At 41.7% G+C, this 26,010-nt stretch overlaps 1 protein-coding gene and 1 long non-coding RNA gene across 3 annotated transcripts; both read left to right on the forward strand.

Moving 5' to 3' along the window:
* The first annotated feature begins 245 nt into the window (after positions 1–245).
* Positions 246–9,321, forward strand: LOC115694585 (uncharacterized). 2 transcript variants are annotated; one of them, XR_008818116.1, is made up of 5 exons: positions 246–720; positions 803–1,070; positions 7,002–7,106; positions 8,575–8,687; positions 9,027–9,321. It is a non-coding gene; the product is annotated as an uncharacterized LOC115694585 (long non-coding RNA). The 2 variants fall into 2 exon arrangements; XR_008818115.1 differs by lacking the exons at positions 8,575–8,687; positions 9,027–9,321 and having other exon boundaries at positions 7,002–7,373.
* A 7,076-nt stretch (positions 9,322–16,397) lies between these two features.
* LOC115694580 (disease resistance protein RUN1-like) lies at positions 16,398–20,607 on the forward strand. The gene is made up of 4 exons (XM_056318658.1): positions 16,398–16,901; positions 17,483–18,584; positions 18,931–19,302; positions 19,393–20,607. The coding sequence occupies exons 1-4, from the start codon at positions 16,435–16,437 to the stop codon at positions 20,605–20,607; spliced, it is 3,156 nt and encodes a 1,051-aa protein (XP_056174633.1). The 5' UTR covers positions 16,398–16,434.
* The last annotated feature ends 5,403 nt before the right edge of the window (positions 20,608–26,010 follow it).

Raw genomic sequence — 26,010 nt, forward strand, 5'->3', positions numbered from 1 at the left:
TTTGGTCATAAACTGATTAACTTTTATTTAATTTGAAAACGCAGAGCCCATAAACTAGGCTTCCTTACAAAGTAAATCCAACAAGATTTGGGGAGGGGAAGAAATCCAGTCCATCGGCAGAGTTTTATGGCGCTGAGCTTTTGTGGCCCAGTTCGCAATGGAGTTGGCTTCACGATGGCAATGGGTGATACGCAACTGTGAGAAGCTGGACGATATATAGATCAAGGCATTGGGAGATAATTGCACGTGCATCCCATGGAATAAAGTCTGAGTTCTCCATAGCTTTAACCAAAGTTAGATTGTCTAATTCTAACTCGAGGGGATAGTGTCTTCGAGGGACTAAGAACTTTAGGGTTTCCAAGAGAGCCACAAATTCCGCTTGAGAGGCTGAGGAGACATGGATTTGTTTTGCAAAGCCATCAACAAGTGTCCCCTCTGAGTTTCGAACGATGCAAGCGATTACGCCTTCCATGGAGCTTTCGACGAAGGATCCATCAATATTGACCTTTAAAGATCTGCCCTTTGGGGGTTTCCAGATCTCAGATGAGGTGGGTGCGTCAAGGTCTGGTTTTTGCTTTGAATTCCATCTCCTGTAATTGCTGAGAGAAGTTAGAGCTCCCTGTAGTGCTTGAACTGGGTCTGAGAGTTTCTTTCGAAAGATAAAGGTGTTGCGGGAAGTCCAAATAAACCAGAAGATGGTTGCAACAAGTTCCAGAGAAGGTAGGTTTCTTGTACTTTTAAGGAATTGCATTAGCCATGTCTCTATTCTGCTTAACCCTTGGGAAGACACCTGAATGTTTAGGGATGGTTGAGCCCATATTTCTCTTGTCCAGGGACAAAGAAGAAGGAGATGCTCTGTGGATTCCACCTGGTCTTTACACAGTGAGCATAAAGGATATGGTACTATTTTTCGCTTGTGTAAGTTTTCCATTGTGGGTAGACTGTTCTGACGTGCATTCCATAGAAAGAACTTAATTTTAGGGATGGTTTCCATTTTCCAAATCTTATTCCACAAAGCTCGAGGAGCCGAGAAAGATGAGGAGGCCATTGGAGTTTTTCGGATATTCTCAGTAAGTCTTATGTAGTTGTAGCCACTCTTTACTAAGTAATTTCATGTTGATGAATATGTCCACACCAGTTTGTCTTGAATAGAGTGAGTGCTTAGAGGAATAGCGAGAATTTCTTTCACAGTTTCTTCTTCGAACATATTTCGAAGAAGAGGTTCATTCCAGGAATTTTCTTCGTTGTTTATAAGCTCTACTACCTTTTGTGGGTCATTTTCATTCGATGGCCCTCCAATTACTCCTCTTTTCAACCATCTGTGCTCTCTGATACTAATTGCTTCTCCTATTCCCACTGTCCACATTGAAGATTCTGAGATTGAGTCTCTTCCCAATAGTAAGCTTCGCCAGCCCCAAGAAGGTCTATGCCCTTTCCTAGCATGCCATAAACTCTTGTTTGGGAAGTAAATCCCTTTAAAAATTTGACCCCATAAAGAGGACGATTGATGCATTAATCTCCATGCTTGCTTTCCTAAGAAAGCCTTGTTAACAGAAAGTAAATCTTTGAATCCCATGCCTCCATTGTCTTTCCTTTGTTTCAAGAATTCCCAACTCTTCCAATGAATTCCAGAGTGAGATTCTCTGTTTTTCCACCAAAATGCTGCCATTCTCTCTTCAATCGCTTTACATATGGAAATAGGGATCTTGAAAATTGACATTGCATATTGAGGAAGAGCCTACACTACTATTTTTAGTAATATCTCCTTCCCCGCTTTAGAAATTAAAGATTCCTTCCAACCTTACAGTTTTTTGTTAACTCGACCAAGTATCCAGGCAAACATATTCTTCTTAGACTCTCCCCAATCCGACGGAATTCCAAGGTATTTTCCTGTTTTATCCAGTTCAGGGACACGCAGTTCATAAGCCATATTTGCTCTTAAGGTATGTGGACACCCTAAGCTAAAAAATATTCCTGATTTGTTTAGGTATCTCCTGTCCAGTAGCAAAACAATACTGATGCAGAACATCCGATACAAATTGGCATTCTTGAATTCTCCCATCCAAAAAGAAGATGGAGTCATCCGCAAATAGAAGATGTGATATGGTAGGGCAATAGGAGTTAAGTTTAATACCCTTTATACTGCCATCCTCCACTGCTTTCTTCATCATAAGAGATAAAACATTTGCTACCAATATAAAGAGATAAGGGGATAATGGATCACCTTGCCGAAGTCCTTTGGAAGGCTGCAAGTAAGGGAGTGGATTCCCATTAAATTTAACACTGAATGAGACTGAAGATACACATTGCATAACCCATGTAATCCATTGAATGAGACTGAAGATACACATTGCATAACCCATGTAATCCACTTTTCATCAAAGCCTAGTTTTCTTAAGCATGCCTCCAAGAAATCTCATTCTACTCTGTCATATGCCTTTTTCATTTCAAATTTCAAGACCGCCTGAAATTTTTTCCTCTTCTTTACTCATAGTTGATGCAACACTTCCTGCACTATCATGATATTGTCCTGGATAAGTCTCCCACTTACGAATGCACTTTGCTCTTGAGCTATTAAATTCGATAACCAAGGTTTGAGTCTATTCACCATTACCTTGGATATGATTTTGTAGGCAAAATTGCACAAACTAATGGGACGGAATTGATCGAGAGTTTCAGGGTTAGGAACTTTTGGAACTAGTGTAATGTGGGTTCAATTTAAATCAGGATTCAATTTTCCTTATATGAAAATTTTTTTAACTGCTGCAAATACTTCAAACTGAAGAGTCTCCCAGTGGAACTGAAAAAATTTCCCATTAAAACCATTTGGTCCAGGGGCACTCAGAGGACTTAGTTGGAAAACAACATGCTTGACTTCTTCCAAAGTGACCTCAGCAGTTAGTGATGCATTCATATCTTCATGTACCATTGTAGGAATGACGTCTAAAACCGGAACAAAATTTCTGTTACCCACTGAACGATATAGACTTTTACAATAATCTGTTGTTTGTTGGTGTAAGAGCCTTCAATTGCGAATCCAAGACCCCTCTTCTGTTTTGAGCATTGAAATTCTATTTCGTAGTCTCCTCTGTATAGTGGTTGCATGGAAGAATTTTGTATTTTTATCTCCCCATTTCATCCACTTGATTCTTGAGCACATTCCCCAATACATTTCCTCTTGCCTCCATAGAGATTCTATCTCCTGTTTCAATGTAACTTCTTTGTTTCTATCTGAATGAGTTCTAGTAGAGTTGGTTATATCTGTCCGTTCCTTTTTTAAAGCATCAATGTCACGCCCCGAACCCCCGTCGAGCCCGCGACATCCCGCCTCCGGTCGAACAGAGTGCGACGTCCCAGGAATAACGTCGCCGACCCAACGATCCATCAGAGTTAACTCGCGGCGGAAGCAATAAAAATCCCGGACATTAAAATTGGAGAACACCAGGAAGGAACAAATCGTCAAACCACCAAGCATATATTACACTTCCAAATATTTACATCATCCGCCAATACAAACCACAAAATAATTTATAAGCACACCGAACTATAAACTCCAAACCACCAAAATATCAAGATCGCTCTCTAGGTCAAGACTATCCAAAAATGGGGCGCATCCTCCTCCCGGAACTATCCCCTACGCCCTCTCGAAGGCGTCCACTCGACTCACCTGTCCTCGGCATCACCACCTCAATCCTCGGCACTGTCCGCTCACTCGACGACTCCGAGTCGACCTCAATCTCGACATTCGGGCGGGGCTCGAAATGGTTTGGTTGAAACAACCCCGAGATCACATCTCAATAAGTCACAACCTAAGCCCCACCTAGGCTATCACGTAATTCCAGACACATCCAAACGCGCAACCAAACAACCAGACAATCAGCAATCGAACATTCACACATACCTAGACTCTCTGCATACGCACCATGCACGTTAGCCCACAATCCCAATATACAATTCTTGCACACATGCCATCACACACTTTCCACATATCAATACACACGCCAATCATACCACAAAGAAGTACATCACAGCGCGCTGCTCGATTATAAAGCAAAACCTACTTGGGCACGTCCCATACCATGCATAGCAGATTTTACCCCATAATCGCGCACTGCATCACGCGATACAAATACACTCGCACACTAACTCACACCATGCATCACTTTCACAATCCTCACATGTCAAGCCAAATCCCGCTCATTCTCAACCTTTCCACCACTACCGCGCCCGCGTAAAACGCATCAGGCCAACGGTCTTCTGACCTCGTCAGGCATCGTCACCCCGTCGGGCCGGGCATCGTCACCTCGTCAGGGACGGCATCGTCCCGCGTAAACGAACACACCTCAGGACGGAATCCTACACACACTTTCCTTCTACCGCGCCCGCGTAAAACGCATCAGGCCAACGGTTTTCTGACCACGTCAGGCATCGTCACCCCGTCGGGCCGGGCATCGTCACCCCGTCGGGCCGGGCATCGTCACCTCGTCAGGGACGGCATCGTCCCTCGTAAACGTACACGCCTCGGGACGGATCCTTTCCAACCAATTCCACATTTCCGTATCCTCGTTCCACTCAAACCGCACTTACACACGGTCAACAGTCGCACGACCAAACATACACACCTCACACGCATTCATAGCCACGAACCAATTCACATCTCATGTACACTTCACAAACACACGTTCTCGTCATACGAATACACCACACGACCATACACATTTAACACGCGAATTCAATGCGCATTCACACTACCACACCGCCACACCTCACGGCCACATACACACGGCACACAGCCACGCCATATTCAGCCCACGACAACCAAATACCAGCCTTCATCTCAGCCCCCAAAACAGCCACATAAACCCCTAAACCGAACCCTAAACAGTGACCGAAATCCCATCAAAATAAATAGTAAACGAACTCCAAAAATTCTAAAATTTGGACACGTTGCGTAAAACATCTTGCTGAACATTTTCCGTGGAGAACTCAAAACTTAGTTCCAACTAGAAACACCTCTTTTGGTCACTTGAAGTCAGACGAAAATCAACTCGCTCCAACAGACCGTTTTGTCCTCAAAATATATTTATTTCAACACCCAAATCACCTTGAAAAGCTTTGAAATTTTTATATGTTATAGCCACGAATGTCCCCAACAACTTTTGTGAAGGAAGTATTTTGAAAATAGGCCTGGAAAAATTTATAAAAATTCGAACAGACCCGAAGGTCGGATGAACAGTAAATCGGGCAGTTTTATTTCGGTCCAAAGATGGACTTCCGAATGGCATCAAATGATTTCCAAAAATTCCCAAATTAAAATATGTTATACCTCAAGATGTTGGAAACAACTTTCATGAAGAAACTTTCCTCAAATTCGGCCCACAAAATTTTCTACAAAAATAGAAAACCGAGCGGGTACAGTAACCGTGAATCCGCGATTCACCCCGAACCTCACGGATTCAAACCCGAACCGATTTCTACCGAATTCCAACCGCCTAAACTCATTTCCCGACGTCTAATCCAACCCGCAACAATCGCTAATGGTCATGATCAGCCATCAATAACCACGATCAACCACCAAAAACCATTATCGACACCTTAATCAACCTCTAAATCCTCTAAACCATACCCGACGAGTCCGAAAATACCCGACGTCCTAAATAGGGATTAGATCGCGACTTACCCGAACTCTAGACTAACTCGGTTAGAGCGGCAAGGGGGAACGGCTGGCCGGCGGCGATCGGCGGTGGCGGCTTGCTCCGGCGATGATCGGCGGTCCAAGGCCGAGAGAGAGATGAGAGGATTTTTGGTGAGGGAGAGAGGGAGAGAGTTCTCTGTTGGGGGGGGGCTGCCGAGAGAAGAGAGGGAATGAGGAGAGAGAGAGAGGAGAGAAACAATTAAATATTTGGTCCAAGGTTTGACCAATTTTTTTCTTAATTCCAATTTTGCCCCTAAAACACTTGGTCCATATTCTTCCAAACCAAAATATCTAAGGGCGTTTTTGTCCAATATTTTGGGGCTGATATTTATCCACACTTAATCCCCAAATTCAATTTCCAAAATCCCCAAAATTCGGAATACCCAAAAATAGGCCTAGGGGCAAAATCGTAATTTTCCGGTCCCGGGGCGAAATTCCAATTTTCGCACATACGTGTTCCATATGTGCGTGGCCAACATAATATGGCGTCAGAATCGCGAAATTCACTTTCTAAGTCCTCGAAAATCGACTGCGAAGTTCCGGGAATAAAATAATATTATTTTTCCAATTTTTGTCGAAATTCTAATTTTTGGCCGTAACCACTCCAAATATGCGTGGCCACTCTAAAATGACCTTGGCCTCGAAAAATAACCTCAAACGACCTCAAAATCCAACATCGGTGTCCACAGGGGCAAAACCGTAATTTTTCCGACCCCGGACCGAAATTTATTTTTTTGCAGAAATGGGTGGCCCCAAGGTTGGCCAAGCCGAAAACGTCATCGGCCGCTCAAAATTGTCACTTTCAAAATTCTCGATTCCCGGGCCCGAATTCCAAGAAATGACTAAAATTGACCAATCGCGAGTTTAGCTTATCTCTTGCTAACGGGTGGCTCATTAGGATTACGCGCTCTCGACCCGTGACCGACACTAAGTCAAATCACGTTTAAGTTTGCTCGAACCAAGGCGACCTCGATCGTCATATAATTGCGAGGGTCTGTCACTAGTGCCCTTCGGACACGATCAATCAAATAGACCGGTCTCGGTTGGCTCAAAACATTCCCTCGTCAATCCATATAGTCAAAGATCGAACCCAGGTCGAGTTCTTTGGTCGTGCGAACTCAATCCCGTAATAGCCCTACCCCTAAGGTTAGCATCCCGAGAATGCGCGGTTCCCGGGTGAGATCTCACTATAGCGCATTGGTCAAATTCATTTCCTAAATCCCGGGAAAAAGGATCGAAAATTCAGACTGTTACAATCAATTCTCCGAGAACAATTCGCAAATCTTTTTCCGCTCCATCTTTTCAGTTTAGCAGATACTACCTGAAGTTTTCTTGGAAAGTTTGCTACTTGTTCAGGAATTGAGGACCAGGCTTCATTAACTACATGGACAAAATCATCAGCTTCAAACCAGTAATCTTCTACCCTGAATACTCTGTTCTTTTTAACTGAATCTGCTGTTATGGATAATAGAAGTGGGCTATGGTCCGAACCAATTGCTGGAAAAGCATAGGCTACTACCTCTAGGTAAAGGACTCTCCATTCTACAGTGCTCAGAACCCTGTCTAACTTTTTCTTTACAAAATTGTCCCCTTCTTGTTTATTTGACCAAGTGAAAGCACATCCCTTGCATTCAATGTCCATTAACGCACAGGAATTCAGAAACTCTTTGAAAGCAAACATACGATAATATTCAGCTTTTCTCTTCCCTTCCTTCTCCCAGTGATTAAGAATTTCATTAAAGTCTCCCATACAAACCCAAAGCAAGGTATTAAGGGAGCTTATCTGGATAAGCTTGGTCCAAAGTAAGTTCCTCTCTCGATAATCAGTAGGGGCATGCACTAGTGTAACCCTTATTTGCTTTTTATCTTCCTGAAATTCACATATTAAGTCCAGAAACTCAGCTGTAGCCAATCCTATATTAACCTTTACTTGATCTTCCCATAAAATAGCTAACCCTCCTCCAATTCCTTCTGGATTAACAACAAAGTGATTCTGGAAATTGAGACACTTCTTTACTCGTTTTACTACTGCTTCCTGATTCTCAGTTTCCATTAGGAAAACTAAGTTGGGCTTCTCTTGAACCACCATGGCTCTAATATTTTGGACTATCAAGTGAGTGCCCAGACCTTGACAGTTCCAACTTAGGATCTTCATTTGTTACCCGATGGCTTATTAAGGCTAGCCACCAAAGCCCATTTTGTTGCTTCCTCAGTCACAAGGATTGGAGTCTCTAGAAGTTGGGACTCATCCAACAATAAAGAGCTGAATTTCCTCTGCCTTTTTGCTATAGGGGTTTTTGGCCCCTTGCCAATCTTTATGCCACTACTATTAGGACCAAGGGACAACTTTACCTTGGGAGAAATCTGCTTATGAGTAGGGCCAGTGATCATCTTAATCTCCTTTCTAGTTTCTTTTTTCCTTTTCCCCTGAGTAGTCTCTTGGTCTACTTCAAATAGCATATTCTCATGTCTATCTTCCTCTTCAGCAGCTTCCATTCGAGATGATTGAGCAATTTCCTGAGGAATAATTTGGCCCTGATGCACTGGAGTTTTAGGAATTATTTATTCAATAAGATCTTCTATTGTCTCCTTCCTATAGAAAACTTTCCAAAAAGGACTGTTCTCCTAGGATTCAGCTCTCAGCCAGCTACCAAAGCTACTTCCCAGGTCAGTTGTGAATCTTTCTTCTTCATATGGGACTTCTTTGCAGTAATTTGCATAATGACCTATTTTCCCACACGAGTAGCAAAAGTGGGGAAGGCTTTCATATTTAAAGTCTAGCCAAATTTTCTTGCCCTCAAAGGTAGCAATAGTACCTACAGTTAGAGCTTGATGTAAGTCTAACTCCACTTTAACCTTGGCTATTCTTTGAGCTGCAGGGCCACGAGCATCTATTCTCACTTCTTTCACCTGGCCTGCTAAGCTAACTAGAGATTCTACTACTTTCGAGGAAAACCATCCGATTGGCAAATTAACTATTCGAATCCAGAAGGTACATTTCTCAAACTTATAACAGTGGGGAGGAGTATTTGGTTCACAATCATGAAGTAATAGTAAGTGATTTGAAAAAGACCAAGGGCCTCCCTCTAGCACTCTAGATTTTTCCAATTCGTTCTTGAAGGTGAAACTGAATATATTATGCCCCCGAGGTGTGATTTCCACATTTTCATTTTTCCATGCTCGTTTCATTGCCGTTTGAAAGGCCTGGAAATTGATACTAGGATTTTGGTATAGCTGACCCATTAAGATAGACTGGCATTCCTCTATTTTCTCGGCTGATACAATTCCTGAGATGTCTTTATCTAAGAGCAGCATACCTAGTTTTTTGTAGAGAAGAGCCAATCGAGCTGAGGCCTCATCATCATCTTCCATTTCTGAAAGATTGGTACCTTGATAATCGATTTGAAGGCAAATATAGAAGTGGAGAAGAGGGCAGCGGCTAGGGTTTTTTGGGGAGTGACGTCAAAACCCTAAATGAAAAAAGGGGGGAAAGAAGAAATGAAGCACCAAAAGCTGCGTGGGAATTCATGGTGATGATTGAGCAAACCAGTAGGGATCTTGTTAGGGTTTGTAAGTTGAGGGAGCCATTGCTGCACAGTCGGTAGAGGAGAGCTACACACTCGGTAGAGGAGAGCTACACAGTCGGTAGTTTAAAACATTGAATAGACCAACATTGAGGCTCTCGATTGAGATCCACTCTGAATTAAAGCTGCAGTTATCAAAATGGATCGAACAATAGCTAGTTTCAACCGAAATCATGAATCTAAACACTAAGTTCAGCGACTATAAGAGACTGAAGCAAGAAGCAAAGGGACGTGAGTAAGAAAGTAAGCACTGAACAGAGATTTGCATGAACAACTTATTGATAGAAATTGCTGCTGAAAGTCCAAACTTAGCAAAATGAGATCGATTGACGCTAAATCTTCTATTCGATTCCATGGACCATAGATTGAGCTACACTATTCTCAACCTTCATACATCCATTCACTTCGAAGTCATTGAAGATTATCCTTGCATCAAAACAGCCAACAAGAGGAGACATATCCTACTCGGCATTTGGATTAATGAGTCGAGTTAATACTTCTGAACTTTTCGACATTTCCAACCGAGATCATTGGATAAAAAACTACAGAACAAAGACTGACGAACACCTACTTATATTTTAAAAAATAACACGTCCAGGAGACTAAATATTCATCATACAAGCTAAATGTGTTCGCGGACAGCATGTATTCATGCAGTTGCAGCAGGTTCAACAAATTAAATGCACAAAGAGATCGATACAAGCACAGCGAGTTCAATAAGAGTTCAGCAGGTCCAACGTTCAGCATAGCAAATTCAGCTTTCGGTCATGGCGTGGTTTGCAGGAAGTATCGATCATAAAACACATATAAACGAAGTCGATCAGCATCATCAATAACATGCTGGTTTTCATGACTGGAGGTTCTCGGTTCAGGTATGAGAGGAAAAAAACGAGAGCCTCAAAGTAAAGTGATCAAGTCGCACAAACAAGTGAACACGTAAAGTGAATCTAAGCGAGGGTCACAAGTGCGAAACTCATAGAGAGTCTCACGTCAATCACATACATCAGATGCATATTCCCAGAGATTACTCATCAAATTCAAGAACATATAGAGCAAACTCAAAACATGCAAATTTAATAGTCGCTCGACAAGAGAATCAAACCGCCAGTATTACATGAACGCACGTGAAACAAACACATTTTCAAGTGCCATATCCGAGAGTTAAAAGTGGATCAAGGTGCTGTCTCAACTTCTGAGTACAACTGACTCGGAGTCCTTGGCAAGACAATCGAATCATGGCTAGATACAGAGCTTTACCTTAGATTGAATGGAGCAGACAGGGAGCTCTGAACCGAGGATGAAGACTACTGAAAAACAGAGTTCAAGGTAGAGCTGAAGGCGCCGGAATAAGGAAAAGGCGAAGGCGAAGGCGAAAACTGGAAGAGGAGAGAGCTCCGCCGGATAGGGATGATCGCCGGTGGAATGGAGGCAGGGGCGAGAGAGGAGCTGAGGTGAAGGAGGTGGTGGTGCTCTGCTGATCGATGAAGGAGTAGTGTGCGCATGAATCCTCTTCTTCAGCGGCATCTGTGTGTCTTCGTTCAGCCCAGAGAGTGCGGGAGTTGCCAGCTGGAGGTGACCAGGGAATTCGACTTAATGAGCTTTGTTTCGGTCCAAAATATCCTATTGGGTCTTACTGCGAAAGTCAAACTTGACTGTTAAAGTTGACCGGCTTTCGATCTTTCATTTTTCTAAATTTTAATTGTCGGGATAATAGCACGAATGATTCCTAAACTTTGATTTAATATGTAATGTAATCTCTAAACTTTTAATTTGTGTAAATATTTTCTCTGAACTTGGCCTAATGTGCAATATCGTCCATAAACTTTTAATTTATTCAATGTGCTCCTTAAACTCTCGGTAAATGTTCAATATGGTCATTGGACTATATAAAAATATTTAAAAATTCAGGAACCACAATTGGACATTAAACCAAAGTTTATGAACCATACTGAACAAATTGAAAGTTCAGGTACTACATTAGACATTAGACCAAAGTATAAGGACTATTTATGTCATTTTCCCATAATTGTCTAGCCCGAGGTTTCGATATAACAATGTCCTTAGTTCATGAGCGCAAAAGGAATGATTCGTTTGCTTTCTTCGAGTTTTGGGTGTTCCACTTTCTGGAGTTCGCTAGCTGGAGGTTTGCATAGATGCAATCGTTTCATGGGCATCCGGCATATTGCCTCGGAAGACTGAGTTATAGCGCGATTTCCAAATACTCCAGAGAACCGACGCCACCGATTGTAATGAATGTAAATCAACTCTATTTCCAGTAAATTCCATCAGCCATACTTCGAAACGAGAAAAACCCTGACGATTGATTTGTATTTTCAAACTAGACCAGCCATAACTCTGCTGTACCTTGAGGCTGCGTTTGGTCGTCCGTATAAAATTCGAGATAGGATATGTTTTATCCTATCCCGTGTTTGGTAGGTGTCCCGGATAGTATAATGTCGGATATAGAGGGGATATAACCCGGATAAAAAAATCCGACGGGAGGGGGTAGGATAAGGTCGGATAGGATTTCTCCTATCCGTCGTATAAAAGCAAATTTTCAGAAACCCTACCCTTCATTCACGCACTCTTCACCCACGCGGCTCGTCGAGATGCTGAACTGGAAGGACCGCAGGAGGAGGAGATCAGGTGGTCGTCCGTGGAAATACTGTTGAAGCTTGCCGGGAAGAAGCGCTTTTTCGCACCTCGCCGGCAACATCAGAGAAGCTCCGACCCTCTTCGTCGCTTCTTCTTCTTCTTCTTCTTCTAGGCGCGCCGACTGCTCTGCTATGCTCAGCTCAGGTATTGTTACTGTCCTCTCCAGTTTCGCACAGTCGTCAATGGCGTTCATCGTGTTTGTCGAATGGTATCTAGTTCGCGGTGGAGCAAGGAATCAATGGCCCTTCTTCCTTGCAATTGCTGATTCAGTTCTGTTCGATTTGTCTGTTTCAAAAAACAACGCGATTGTGGACGATGAAGGAACCCACCATCTCGCTGTTTCGATTGTTTGTTTTGTGCTTGCGATGCTCTGTGGTTCGATGGAGTTGCGGTTTGGTAACTTGGAGCTTGTCTCTCCGCTCTTCGCGGCTTCAGTTGATGTCGAAAGATGGCTTTTTTATTTCACATTCGAGTTCCATCTTTGTTATCCCATTTAAGATGTTCTTCCGACGTTGTTATGTGTAAACCCTGGTATTTGATGCTTTTGCAGATCAATGGGTGGCCTGGCTCTTAATAAGAAGAAGATGGGTGCGGGTGCGGTGAAGCCTCTGCCTAAGAAGAAGCTGAAGAATGATTTGTTTGCGGAAAAGCGCTCGAAGAAAGACGATGATGACAATTTTCTTGTCTCATTTGTTTCTATTTTCATTTTTTTTACAAAGAAATTTGAAAATCTAATAAAATGTCATATTTTCAAGTTTATTTGTGTATGAGAATGTTATTTTTATAGTAATAAGATCGACATATTTCATGAGCATCACGTAGAGGTATATATGTCCTTTATATTGATATACAGTTTCTACCAAATGCAGGATAGGATAGGATATGAGAATATCCGACTTTAAATCCGTACTTCACCAAATAGTGGATAGGATATGGCCAAATCCCTAGATTTCTTATCCTATCCTATCCAATCCTATCCTGACCAGAAATACGGACGACCAAACGCAGAGGGGTTTTACGAGGAGGGAGCACGCGCCATGTGCTGCATGTGCTATGTGCTCTGCCTTTCCAGACACAGGTGAGGTTCCCCGAAACTTGCTTCCTCGACATTGGTGGTCGCGAGAATTTTTGCCTTGAGATTAACGAGATAAATTATAATCGATCGTACCCATTTTACTTTGCAGTAACATTTCTACTTGTCTCATTACGTTCGGCTTCATAGAGCTCGGTAAATCCGCTTTTGCTGAACTGGTGCGTCTCTGGTGCTTCGTTTTCTCACCGACCGTTCGAGATGGAAGGGTGTGATTATGAAGTGTTCTTGAGTTTCAGACGACCGAACAAGCGCACGGGTTTCACAATCATCTCTATACCCATCTCACAAATGCAGGAGTCCAGATGATGAAGATTTCTGCATCGGTAACGAGATTCGCCCGGATATGCTAGAAAAGGATGCATCAACTACTCGGGGACCACTACACATTATTGTTTGCTACCTGGTGACTAGATTTATCAAACGGATGGATCGGGTTGAGTTTGGATAGATAGAAAATAAGTATGACCGAAATTAACCTATCTCATCTATATTGACTCATTTTTAAGAAACATAATTTCAGTGATCCATACCAAATCCGATCAGATTCCAACCCAACCAGGGCTTTATGTCTTAACAATTCTCCATTTTAAATACGAAAAATAGCATAATAAGATCCAATTTTTATTTAAATGAAGATCCGATCTCTACTCGACCGCTATCCATGTGGAATACTCAATTCACAAATATACCGCTCTAAATTAGACTGCATTCACTTTTGGACCGAGATAGTAATTGATATACCCAAGTGGGTCCCTTTTCTGGATCTCCCATTTTTGGTCGAATCAAACTTTGATCTAAGCTTACATTTAAGGATATATCACACACACACACACACACACACACACACACATATACAACACAAGGGATTCTCAACAAAATAATGAAACAATATTTGTGCAGGGGTCGACAATCATTTGCATTTCTCTATGTCAAAAACTGATGGGCCATTCGCTTTCATTTATTTATTTTTATATTTATATGTTTCTTTATTGCAGAAATGGGCCAATAATAGAGCCGTGTGACCAGGATTATGTTTATTTAAACCCAGATGCTTCCGTTGCCATCCGTCGACGGCATTTGATGGTGACGGGGTGAAAATGAATTAGGCCAGATAGAAATGACAGGAAAGAGATGATATCCATCCATTAGCGCCTGAATAGATAAGGGATCATCCTCGTGTAACAATAATAGATGCATAATTTGAGATATTTAGGAGGAAAGCAAGTAGATTACAAGTTAATTAACTTAAATATGACTAATAGGCGATGACTTTTCTCAACCATGGTAGAGTTGTTGAACAATGGTCACAAACAAGGAGGGAATGCTTGGGTCACCCATTTGGATTTTTATACTAATTGAACATGTAAGCAAAACATCCGTAGCTTATTTGGCGCACGCCGGTTACTCAGAGAGAATCAAGCGAAGTTCTCGTGGTCTTCTTTGGAAGATCTATGATTTGGTTAGGCGGAGTAGTCGCTCTGGACCAATTCTAATTGAGATAACATGAATGAATATACAACCACCTAAATCATCTTTGAACAATCTTAGACATGAGGTACTATGATCTCAAGTCTTTTGCCTAATTGGGTTGTGATTACGAATTTTTTAGACGTGTATCACATAATTAACCTATTTTTATTTTTATCTCAGAGATTAGCTTTTTTAAAAATAAATAGGGCTACAGTGTCACTTTCACATTTAAATGGCTTTCATAAAAACTCTCAAACTGGTAAATCCGTGCTACATTTATCCCAAACTAATATTTGTGTCATAAAAAATTCCAAACCAGTACATTCGTGACCATATTCGTGCCGCATTTATCCACAAATTGTGGTAAATCTAAGATTTTTTGGGGGATAAATGTGGCACGAGTGCACTAGTTTGGGGTAAATGTGGTATAGAGGATCGGTTCGGAATTTTTTGTGACATAAAAATTAGTTTAACGTAAATGTGGTACGAGTGTACTAATTAAGGATTTTTGGTAATTTTTACACTTCTTCTTTTGCAATAATTAAATTATCTGAAATTAAATTAGTTGACTTTAGAACGCATCATCGATGTGCTACGCTGAGGTAGCTGGCACGCAGAGCTTGCATAACATAATCTATTTATAAGGGAATCTTGCTGGCCGGCAACCAACTAAGACCAGATCACATTAAATTAGTTCAACTAATAAAAGTGAGAAGATCAGCACTAATTCACCAACTCCCCCAATTCAAGTATTCATTGAACAAGCTTACTTGTAATTTTTTTAGTTAATTTTGGCACAATTTTTCATTGATGTACTCAAGCATAGGTTTCTCAGTTTGAGATCTAACCTGCAATATTTTTATTCTACTAAGGACAGCACATGATGGCTCTCAACAATCACTCCAAAATTACAATCACAACCCCCCGTGGAACAAAACATAATCGATATATATAGAATCCAAATAAAAATTAAGAATTTGTTTATCTTACGGAAAGCTCAAAATTTGGAAAAAATTAAATGATTGATTATATTGTTTAGAAATATTAGTTAACGGAAAATGTTTTCATTATCGACAACAATTTACACTTAACTATTTTCGTAGGTGATAAAAATATTTCTTATTTATTCATTTTTGTAAGTGACAAAGCGATCATTTTTCGAAAAATATCATTTTAATCTTGAGTTCTCCATTAAACAAATGCACACTAATTAAAAAGGTAGCAAATTGAGGACTGATGACCAACCCACTAAGTGAATATTATGCTACTTGAGCTATTATTGGGGTGGAGGCTATTCCCAACAATGAATACAGCGGTGTTATCCTATCTGTTGCCCATCTTATTAATGCCTTAAAGATAGATTTATTACTGACCCATCAATTTTTTTTAATTGAGCTCTACTATAATAAATCCATTGCGACCTCTTATTAAAGTTTGAAATAATTCACATTCAGACCTGGTATATCGTAGATGACTCAAAAAATGAGTCCTTGGACCATTTTGTCACCTATGAAAGGTTGGCTCGGGGCTAAAGGCCGAAACTTTAATGAAGCGAGGCTTCATTTTTCTACCGGTCATCATTGCTTTGTTAGTTGACTTCTACCAATTATCTTTGATGGGGAAATTCTGCTCTCCTATTCACGAGGCTCCGTCCCTCAGCCAAGATGAACCGTTGAATAAAAGTCAAATCTGGGGGAGGAGGGGCACAAAGTGTCGATGGAAAAGTAGAGAGCATGTGCTTTTTGCTCAGCCTTTCAAGACACAGGTGAAGTTCCAGGAAACTCGCTTCCTTTATAAAATCATAATCGATCGTACCCTTTTCAATTTGCAGTATCATTTCTACTTGTCCCATGACTTTCTGCTTCATAGAGCTCAGAAATCTGGTATTGCTGAACTGGTGCGACTCTGGTGCTTCATTTTCTCTGGGACTGGTCGAGATGGAAGGCTGCGATTACGAAGTGTTCTTAAGTTTCAGAGGACCAGACACGCGCACAGGCTTCACCGATCATCTCTATACCCGTCTCACAGATGCAGGAGTCTGTACCTACAGAGATGGTGAAGATCTCCACATCGGTGAAGAGATCGGCCCGGATCTCCTCGGGGCGATTGAGCAGTCGAAGATCTCCATACCCATCTTCTCTAGAAGTTATGCTTCCAGTAAATGGTGTCTGAAGGAGTTGGCCCAGATGGTGGAGTGTCGGAAAAGGAAGGGACAGGTAATCATGCCCATTTTCTACTATGTCGAACCATCCGAGGTTCGATACCAAACCGGAGGTTACGGCGAGGCCTTGCTTGTGCACGAAAACAAGAAGCGAGTGGATGATGAGACCATCCGCAAGTGGAGAGCTGCTCTCAATGAGGTTGGAGGGTTAAAGGGATGGAACACAGCAAACGTGGCTAACGGGTACCTCATTATCTTCCACCCTTGATTAACGCCGTGATACAGGAGACCATGAAACTCAATTACAAAGGCTTTTCTGTTAAAAATTTCCTCTTCTGTTTTTTTTTTTTAACGTGGAATAAATGTAGCTACGCTGGTTCCCTTTGTTTGAGTATGTGTCAACAATCTAATCTGACATTAAATATTTATGAAAAAAATACGAAAGATTTTTTTTTTTTTGCGTATTTATGTAATGAGGGTGCATACTAATGTTCGTCGAAATTAACTTATGTTGTATGCTGAAAGTTAATGGAGCTCTTGTTTATTATTCATAACACTTAAGACGTGTACTATATGCTAATGTTAAAGCTATTTTGAGAAGGAGAAGCTTGTTAACACATCAGAAATACGGTAAATATCATCAGCCTCTTTTCTTCTAATTAGCAAGATATAGTGATCACCTATTATACTTTGACGGTTGCGCAACTGTTCGAATGCTGCACAACGTTAGAATATTCAATTCCTATTGTCATAGATTTCTAACTTTCTACTTTGCCTTGGTAGATTTCAGCTAACTTTCTGCCTTCTCGTCATTTTTTCTTTAGGCACGAAGGACAACTAGTTAAAGAGGTGATTACCAAGGTTTTAAGTGAGCTGAAGAAGGTGTATTTGGTGGTTAGTGACTTCTTGGTTGGTGTTGATGACAGTGTGAAAGAAGTTCTAGGGAGGATAGGCACCGACACCAATGATAGAAAGATCTTGGGAATCCACGGAATGGGTGGCATTGGAAAAACTACTCTTGCCAAAATGGTCTACAACGAACTTTCTCAGGACTTTGTTGACTGTTGTTTTCTCGCTGATGTTAGAGAAACTTCACATTCAAAAGGAATTGTGTGTTTGCAGACTCAACTAATCTCAGACCTCTCAAACCAGGCACATCAAAGTATAAATTCCAAGGACGAGGGAATAATGACGATAGAAGAGAGATTTTCACGTAAAAAAGTTCTCATTCTTCTTGATGATGTTGATGAAAAGGATCAATTAACTGCACTTTTGGGGAGGCGAAGTTGCTTTGGTCCAGGAAGTCGGATACTTATAACAACCAGAAAAGTGAATGTTCTACGTGAATTCGGAGTAAAATTGACTTATTTTGTTGGTGGTTTGGATCCCGAAAGATCCCTTCAGCTATTCAGTAAGCATGTTTTCAGAAGAGATCACCCTCCAATTGAGAAAATGGAACAGTCTAGAGAAATTGTGAAGATAGCAGAAGGTCTTCCGTTGATTCTGGAGGTTATGGGTTCAACTTTATCTATATGTGGACAAACAGAAGAAATGTGGGAAGATTACTTGGTGAAGTGGAAAAAGGGTCACATCAATAATTTTAGAAGTAAGTTGATGATCAGCTATGAAACATTAGATCCCAGTCAAAGAGAAATATTTCTTGATATAGCTTGTCTTTTCGATGGATATGATAAGAGTACAGTAATATACATGTGGAGAGACTGTGGTTTATGCCCAACAGAAGGTCTTGAAGTTCTTCAGTTGATGTCATTGATTAAAATTGGAGAAGATAACAAGCTTTGGATGCACGATCAACTCAAAGATCTCGGTAGAGAAATTATTTCTCAAGAAAGTGGGGGCGAATTAGATAAGCAAAGTAGGTTGTGGAATCACAAGGACGCATTGGAGATAGTACTAAGAGAGAAGGTAAATTTTGGATCCAATTTCCTTTGTGCACGAGAATTCACATTTTAGTAATTGGGGGAACTATCCCCCTCAGTGAAACAATCACAATTAATTCAACATATACAATTTTAAAATTTCCACATATTTTAGAATATTTCTTAAATTGTTAAATTTCAAATTTCAAAACCTATGCCGGTCCTCTCCAAATTGGTCTATAAGAATGATAAGAGCTATCTTAAGTATCTTTAGATACGCCCAATTATATGGATATGAACTTCGCCTCAAATTCAAAGATAGACCTAGATTGTTTTCTTAATTAGCTACCAACATCCTTCTTTTCATAAACTTTTCTTGTTTGCTCATTTAGAAAAATGCAAAGCTCGAAGCCCTCTGTTTGAAGTTTGAGAAATGGTCAGAGTATCGTTTCACTCTTGAAGGATTTGCAGCGCTTCCAAATCTGAGGTTCCTTCAGGTGGATAGCCAACCCCTCGTTTATGATAGAGTTGACCGTTTTTTCTCCCAAGCTACACTTCTTTGGCATAACAAGTCCTTGATTGTGTCGCCTACGTATTTTTCACTGAGCGAGAACCAACTACTTCCCAACTTAAGATGGCTCTCTTGGCATAATTTTCCTCAGTGGATACTCAAGATAAGCTATTTTTCGTTGAGTAATTTAGTCATTCTTGATTTTTCAAGGAGTAAAATTACTCATGATTGGAATGGATGGAGGCACATAAAGGTAACCTCAACTCTAGAAAAGTCTTCTTATTAGTGTGTACATTCTGTTATTGTAACAAATTTACTAACAATTGTCTTATTGGTGTTACAGAGAGCAGAGAAATTAAAAGTTCTTGACCTTTCGGAATGTCGACACTTGATTAGAACTCCCGATTTCTCTGGACTCCTAACGTTGGAGAGATTAATTCTCGAAAGTTGTCGATATTTGGCTAAGATTGACTCATCAATCGGTCAACTAAAGCGATTGGTTTTCTTGAACTTGCGCAGTTGTATTAGTCTTCATTATCTACCAAAAGAGTTGGGTGGATTATCATCTCTCAGGGAACTTCTCCTTCATCATACTAATATATCAGAAATTCCTGATTGGTGGGGTATAGAGAACTTGGAAAATCCCCATGAACAAATTTCACCATCAGAAGTAGGGGATTCACTCAATTGTCTAACTTCACTATTGACACTTTCATTGGACGGTACAGATATTACTCACCTACCCAACTCCATTGGAGTGCTGACAAATCTTGAAAGCTTATCATTGAGTGGGTGCTTCTATATGCACACACTTCCATACTCCATTAAGGAATTACGATCATTGACCGAGTTAGATCTATTCGGCACAAGCCTCACTGAGTTACCTGACTCTATGGAAAGTCTGGAGAATTTAAAAGCATTGAAGTTATGCTTGTTTCAAGAATCGGTTGTACCACCCTTGCCGAAGCTTCCAGAAAGCTTGACTTCTTTGGCAATCGTATCTGATGTACCAATAGCCGATCCTGATCTTTCCAACTTGATTAATCTGAAACTATTGTTGTTCATCATCGCAGTGCCTGCGATCTCTGGCCGACCTAAGTTGGTGCAAGTTCCAGCGCCTTGGTGGATTGGGAGATTATCCAAATTGGAAGTCTTGACGCTGGGTCACCCAAGCATTACAGACCTATCTCCTGAGTTAGGTGCGCTTCCTCGCTTGAAGACCCTTCAGCTTTTCGATTGCTGTTCTCTGGAATGCATTCCGCAGATTCCCTCGAGTGTCACAAAGCTTCATATTGGAAAATGTTCATCGTTGACCACACTCGATATCTCATATTTGAAGAACCTAGCAGAACTATATGTCTTGGGTTCGTCAATAGAGGATCTTTCTAGGCGTGAACCTTCAAACAATCTGCAAGAGTGGAAGATAAGTGAGGATTGGGGGGCCGATTTAGAGCAGAATTTTTTAAAAATGATGTGGAAACAGCACGGACTCACAACAATTATGTACTGGACTAGGTTTAATGATTCAATTAAGGCACGTCACACTATTCGGATATGAAGATGTTCCTTTAGTGAAAGGGACGATTGGTTAAGATTCAAGATCACTAATATAAGGTACAATCGTGTTCCCAATGTCGGCGATCTTTTCCTTTTTCGTCAAAGAGGGCATTTGCCATCATATTTACTTGTTGAGAGCACTTCCGTAACATATAAGCATTTAGATGGCTTTATTGACAGCATTAGGGTTTAGTATTTTGCTCGATTCTTTCTCTCTCTGTCAAGGAAGCTCGATTCGGCCGAAGCTCTTTCGCTCGCTGAAGGCGATTTGGGGCATTAGGGTTTGGTATGTTGCTCGATTCACTCTCTCTGCCCATGAAGCTCGATGTGTTCGAAGGTCGTTTGCTTGCCGAATGCGATTTGGGGCTTTTACAGTCTACGATTGGTGGAGAATCAGGAATGAGAGAGGTTAATCGGACTCTGCAAGGTATGTTACTTCTTCCTCGTGCATGAGCATCGCCAAGCATAAAAGCTCGATTGGGTTTGCTGAGTCTCGAATTTTTTTAAGTCCATCACATTACAGTTTCTGTCTTGGAGCTCTCGCATTTCCTCTAGTAGGCTTCTTCTTGAGGAATCAGCTACCCATTTTCATGTCCATCATCATGTGCATGTTTTTCTCTTACCTTTGATCAGGAGCCTTCGTTAGTTGAAGTAGATCAATTCCTGTAAGCTACGTATGTTATGATCCGCAGGATAAGCTATTATCCGCATGTTTTCATCAATGGCCAACTAGGAAGCAGATTGATTCCTGGAAGCTACCAATGTTATGATCGCAACAATGCTACTACATTTATAATAGCCTAAGTTGTGCTCAGAACTCGTACCATCTGTACAAGTATCAAGTTTAGTTGTTCTAGAAAGCAGGATACTCATCTCTTTGCCTTGTATGGGCATAAGCAGGATTCTCAACACTCTGCTCTTCAACTTCGTCTTATTGATAGAGTTCCTTGTGCTTCCTAATGTGCCTGAGCTTGTGTATTTCATCTTGTAACAGGATTGCTTCCCTGCTTGTGTTTTTTACTGAATAAAATCTTACTCATTGGAAAAAAAGGGAAAGATAACGTCTGATTACAAGTTGTAACGATGAGGGACTCGCTAATCTGAATCTGATGTTGTCCTGCTTGATTCTTTCTTTAATTATGTCTCGCATTTCCCCAAACCGCAATCTTTCTCCATCTTCTGGTCTCTATGTATTCATGTGCGCTGTAATTCCTTTTGACGATAATATTGTATTATCACATCTCTTTTTCTTCGTAGTGATCTTTCAAAATTGCTTGCAGATATTATCAGGGCGTCCTTGAGGCTGTTTTAGACTGAGAGCAAAGAGGCGGATGTGCATGCTGATATAGAATGACTTAACAAGAATAATATGAATCTGTGGTGGCAGAATTCCTACATTTTTTTTGAAAATAGGATTCTTAGTCGCCGTATCTTTTGATTCTGAAATGTAGAATCTCGACTGCTAGTTCTTTTTGGTTGTAATCCAAAAAAGAGTGTTTTCACGTGGTGTCCAGGTTCAACCCTTCTTGGCAATCGAGATGCCTTTTGAATCAATACTGAATTATTATTCGATTGTGGCTATGATTATTGGTTATGCGCACTCAGTTTTATAGCAATGAATTGTTTGATGCTAGCTGCAAATATTGAAAACTGAGAAAAAAAACTAGTTCAACTGAATTTCTTGTTGCGAATCTTGCGAAACTTACCATGTTACTTTTACCTAATGTGAAATGCTTCTAGATATTGACATGCAAAAATGTATGAATTTAAGATACATTTGTCATTTTCAAGTTTTCGGACTGGAAGTCTCCGCCAGTTTTTCGCAATTCCGGTAATCACTAGAACAAGGGAACGCTTGCTGCAGAGCTGGAAAGGAATCCGTTATGTTTAAACAAATATAAACACGCTTTTTCCTCATTATGATTGATATTAGTACAGGACAAAAACTACAAAAGTCCAGTCACAGGAAAAAGATCTCCTTTGAAATTGTCACATGGCCATCCCTAACTTGATCTGGCACACTATTGAACGCCACGAAATTTTTTCAGTTGCTTAGTGTCCACGTTCAAGAAGTGCAAGTTTTGAAGTTCATGGATCAATTCAGTCGAAAACTATTTCACCAAATTGCTGTGAAGAAATTTCTATGGAGGTCTACGGTGATAAGCAATTGCCAGACCACGGAAGAAGCCAAGAAGTGCTAGCCCAAGAAGAAGGTGACAAAGCATTACTCGTTCCAAAGGCTTTCTCTATCCGATTTGAACAACGCCAGTTCAACGACACTCTTGGAGGACCTCTCGACATCGCTCGCCGGATCAAACCTCTACAGGTTCACCCGTGATGAGATAAAGCTGGTCACGTTGAGTTTCTCGTCAAGCAACTTCATTGGGGGAGGCGGGTCTAAAGGCGCAGCCCGTGGCCATCGAATAGAGACTGAGAGAGAGAGAGAGTGAGTAAAACAGAGAATTGGCTTTTCCCAAGCCTTGCAATGAAGCGTCATCGTTTTAGTCTCAATTGAAATGTCCTCTTGTCCATTTTCCACTTCGGACTTGAATTTTTTCTTTAAAAAAAAGCCAGGTCGAATTATAAACTTTATTTTAAAGCCTTGTATGATGAATTGCCGGAATATGCACTCAAGTGAATGATTTTTTACCGATATGACATTCAAGTGATCGAAAAAAAAAAAGTTACGGCATTCAAGTGAGCATCGTATAAAAATTACGGTACTTATGGTATCACTGTCTTTATCCCTAACAATTTCTCATTTGCCTCAGCAAAAGCTACGGGCTGCATTCTCTCGGACCATTTCCAGCCTAAATGTTGTCTAGAGTACTCTAGTGACCGTGCCTGCAATGTTGGCCGTTATACTGATTTTAGATTTTGAAATGGACTAGGTCACCAAGCTTCTATGTTTAGGCGAGATAAATTAATCCTGAATTAGGTAACAATTAAAGGCAAAACTTAAACATAAAACATAAATAAAGGAATTAGGTGACTATCCTTTTTTTTCCCTACCTATGAGCTGGTCAAGCGATTCATCACACATGGTCTTGCGCCAAGAGGATAATATTTCCTTGGTCGAATTTTTAACAACACTAGGATTCTCACCTTCTGCGGTTGAGATGAAGAGGGTAAACAAAAAATGGAGCAGTTGGCGTAGTTAGAGGGAATGCAACAGTTGCTGGTTGTTGACACCTATTTTTAATTTGCCCAAAATTAATTGCAAAATTTAGGAGTTAATTTCTTTAATTCCTAAAACAAAAAAATATTTCTATTTAAATGCATTGCATATAGACATTAGGCATATGTGCATTAATAAGGCCTATTAGAGCATATTTTCTTAAAATTTTAAAAAAAAAAAAAAAAAAAAATTCGAAATCGATTCGGGCCAGGTCGGGACTGGGCCGACCCGGCCCTTTTCTTCCTTTTTCTTTTTTCTCTTTCCTCCTGCGCGGGCCCAGCCCGTTTCCTTTTTTTTCCTCCGCGCGGACTGGGCCTGGCCCGGCCCAACCCCTTCCTCTCTTCCTTCTCCCTCGCCGGTCGCTCTCTCCTCCCCTGTTCTCCCCTGTGCGCGACCGAAGCGTGACGCACGGCGGCGCCGCTCCTCATCGTCGTCATCCGGTCAGAGGAGGCCGGGGGAACACGCCACAGGGACTGGCCATTAAGGCCAGTCCCGTCTTCCCTATCTCTGGAGCTCCCTCTCTCTCTCCTTCGCTCTCTGCGTCCTCACAGAATCGGCCCCTCCTCTGCACCGGCCTAATGGCCGCGAAAGTCTTGGTAGGAGCAGAGGCCGGTGCAGAGCATTGAATGGAGCAGAGAATGGCGTCGTCGTCGTCGAATATACAGACCAGAGAGAGGGGAGAGGAGAGGCGGTTTTTTCTCGGTCGGTTTGAGCGGAGAGAGTCCCCGGCGGCCATTTTAGAGGAAAACACAGAGAGAGCGTGAGAGTGTGAGCTGAGAGAGAAAGAGGGCTTCCGGCGGCCACCGCGCCTCAGCTTCAGCCATCCATCCCCGCCGCCGAGCCGACGGCGGCGACACAGAGAGCCAAAGCCGCCCCGGTCGGCCGTTTTACAAAAAAAAAACAGAACAGAGAGATCGGGGGGGAGAAAGAGAGGATTGGAGAAAATTTTTTGTGATCTTTAGTTTGCAGGTGGAAGAATACAGCCGCAGGGGTTCCTCAAACGAGCCAGAGTCGCCGACGATCCACCGAACCGACGTCGCCGGCTGGTTGGTTATTCTCGGCCAAAACAGAGCACCGGAAGAGAAGGAGAGACAGAGAGAGAAATCAGAGAGAAAGAAGGCATACCGAGGTTCCGCCGGAGCAAAAGAAGAACCAGCAGCGTCGCCGTCGTCCCCCAATCAGTCGGAAACCTCCCAGACGCGCCGTCGACCGGTGAGTCGTCCCCCGGCCCGAACTGCCCTGTTCTCCCCTGTTTTTGCTCCCGGTTTGGCCGGGACCCGCGCCGGCCGTTTCGCGCGAGTCCCGGCCCATACCGCCGTCCCCCGCCGTCCGTGCATCATCGTTAAAGGTAAGAACAGGTTTCCCGAGGACGGCGGGGCCTCGAAACAGGTCGGAATCTCCTGTTTTTGGTCGCGCATGCCCGGTGTTCGACAAAATGCCTCAAAGAGGCCGGTTTTTAATTCGGTCGCCGGCCGGCGAGCGGCGGTCAAACGGCGACCCAGGTGGACGGCGAGGCTTGGCGGTGTTCCTAGAAGCCGATTTGGGGGCGGCGCTGGCCTGGGTCAGCCGGCGGACGGCCAATTTTGGCCTCTCCGGCGCCCTCTCCCCGAGTGCGTGTGTTCGGGTCGGGTCGGCCCGAATCAATCAGTCAGATCCGACCCGGTCAACGCCCGGTCGAGTCCGTTGACTCGGGTCGGTTCCGACCGACCCGGATTAACAGATCCGACCCGGGTCAACGCCCGGGTCGGATCCGTTGACCCGGGTCGGTTCCGACCCGGCCCGGATCCGCAACCCGACCCGGTTTAATATTATATTAATATTTTTATTTTATTTTATTTTATTTTAAAAAAAATTTTAAAAAAAAATTTAAATTTTTTTTCTCTTCTGTACTATTATTTATATATGTGTATATATATATATATATATATATATATTTTTTTTTTCTTTTTCGAAAAAAAAATTTTAAAATTTTTTTTTTTTTAAAAAAAAAAAAGTTTTTTTTTTTAAAATTAAGTTATATCTAAGTGTTTTAATTTATTGTTGTATTATTATGCATATTATTGTCTTGTTTAAATTAGACAATTCTGAGGTTGGGCGGTAGTATTTTGCATGTTAATTTTATTACTGTTATGCATGTTTTTAATACAATTCCATGAGCTGTTGTGTTTTTGAATGTCATCTGACTTGTTAAGGTTAGAACCTTAGGCTGCATACATTGTTGTGTTC

The sequence above is a fragment of the Syzygium oleosum genome, unplaced genomic scaffold (assembly GCF_021117445.2).
Source record: "Syzygium oleosum isolate NSW1041296 unplaced genomic scaffold, Sole_v2.1 Sole_v2.16, whole genome shotgun sequence".
Classification (NCBI taxonomy): domain Eukaryota; kingdom Viridiplantae; phylum Streptophyta; class Magnoliopsida; order Myrtales; family Myrtaceae; genus Syzygium; species Syzygium oleosum.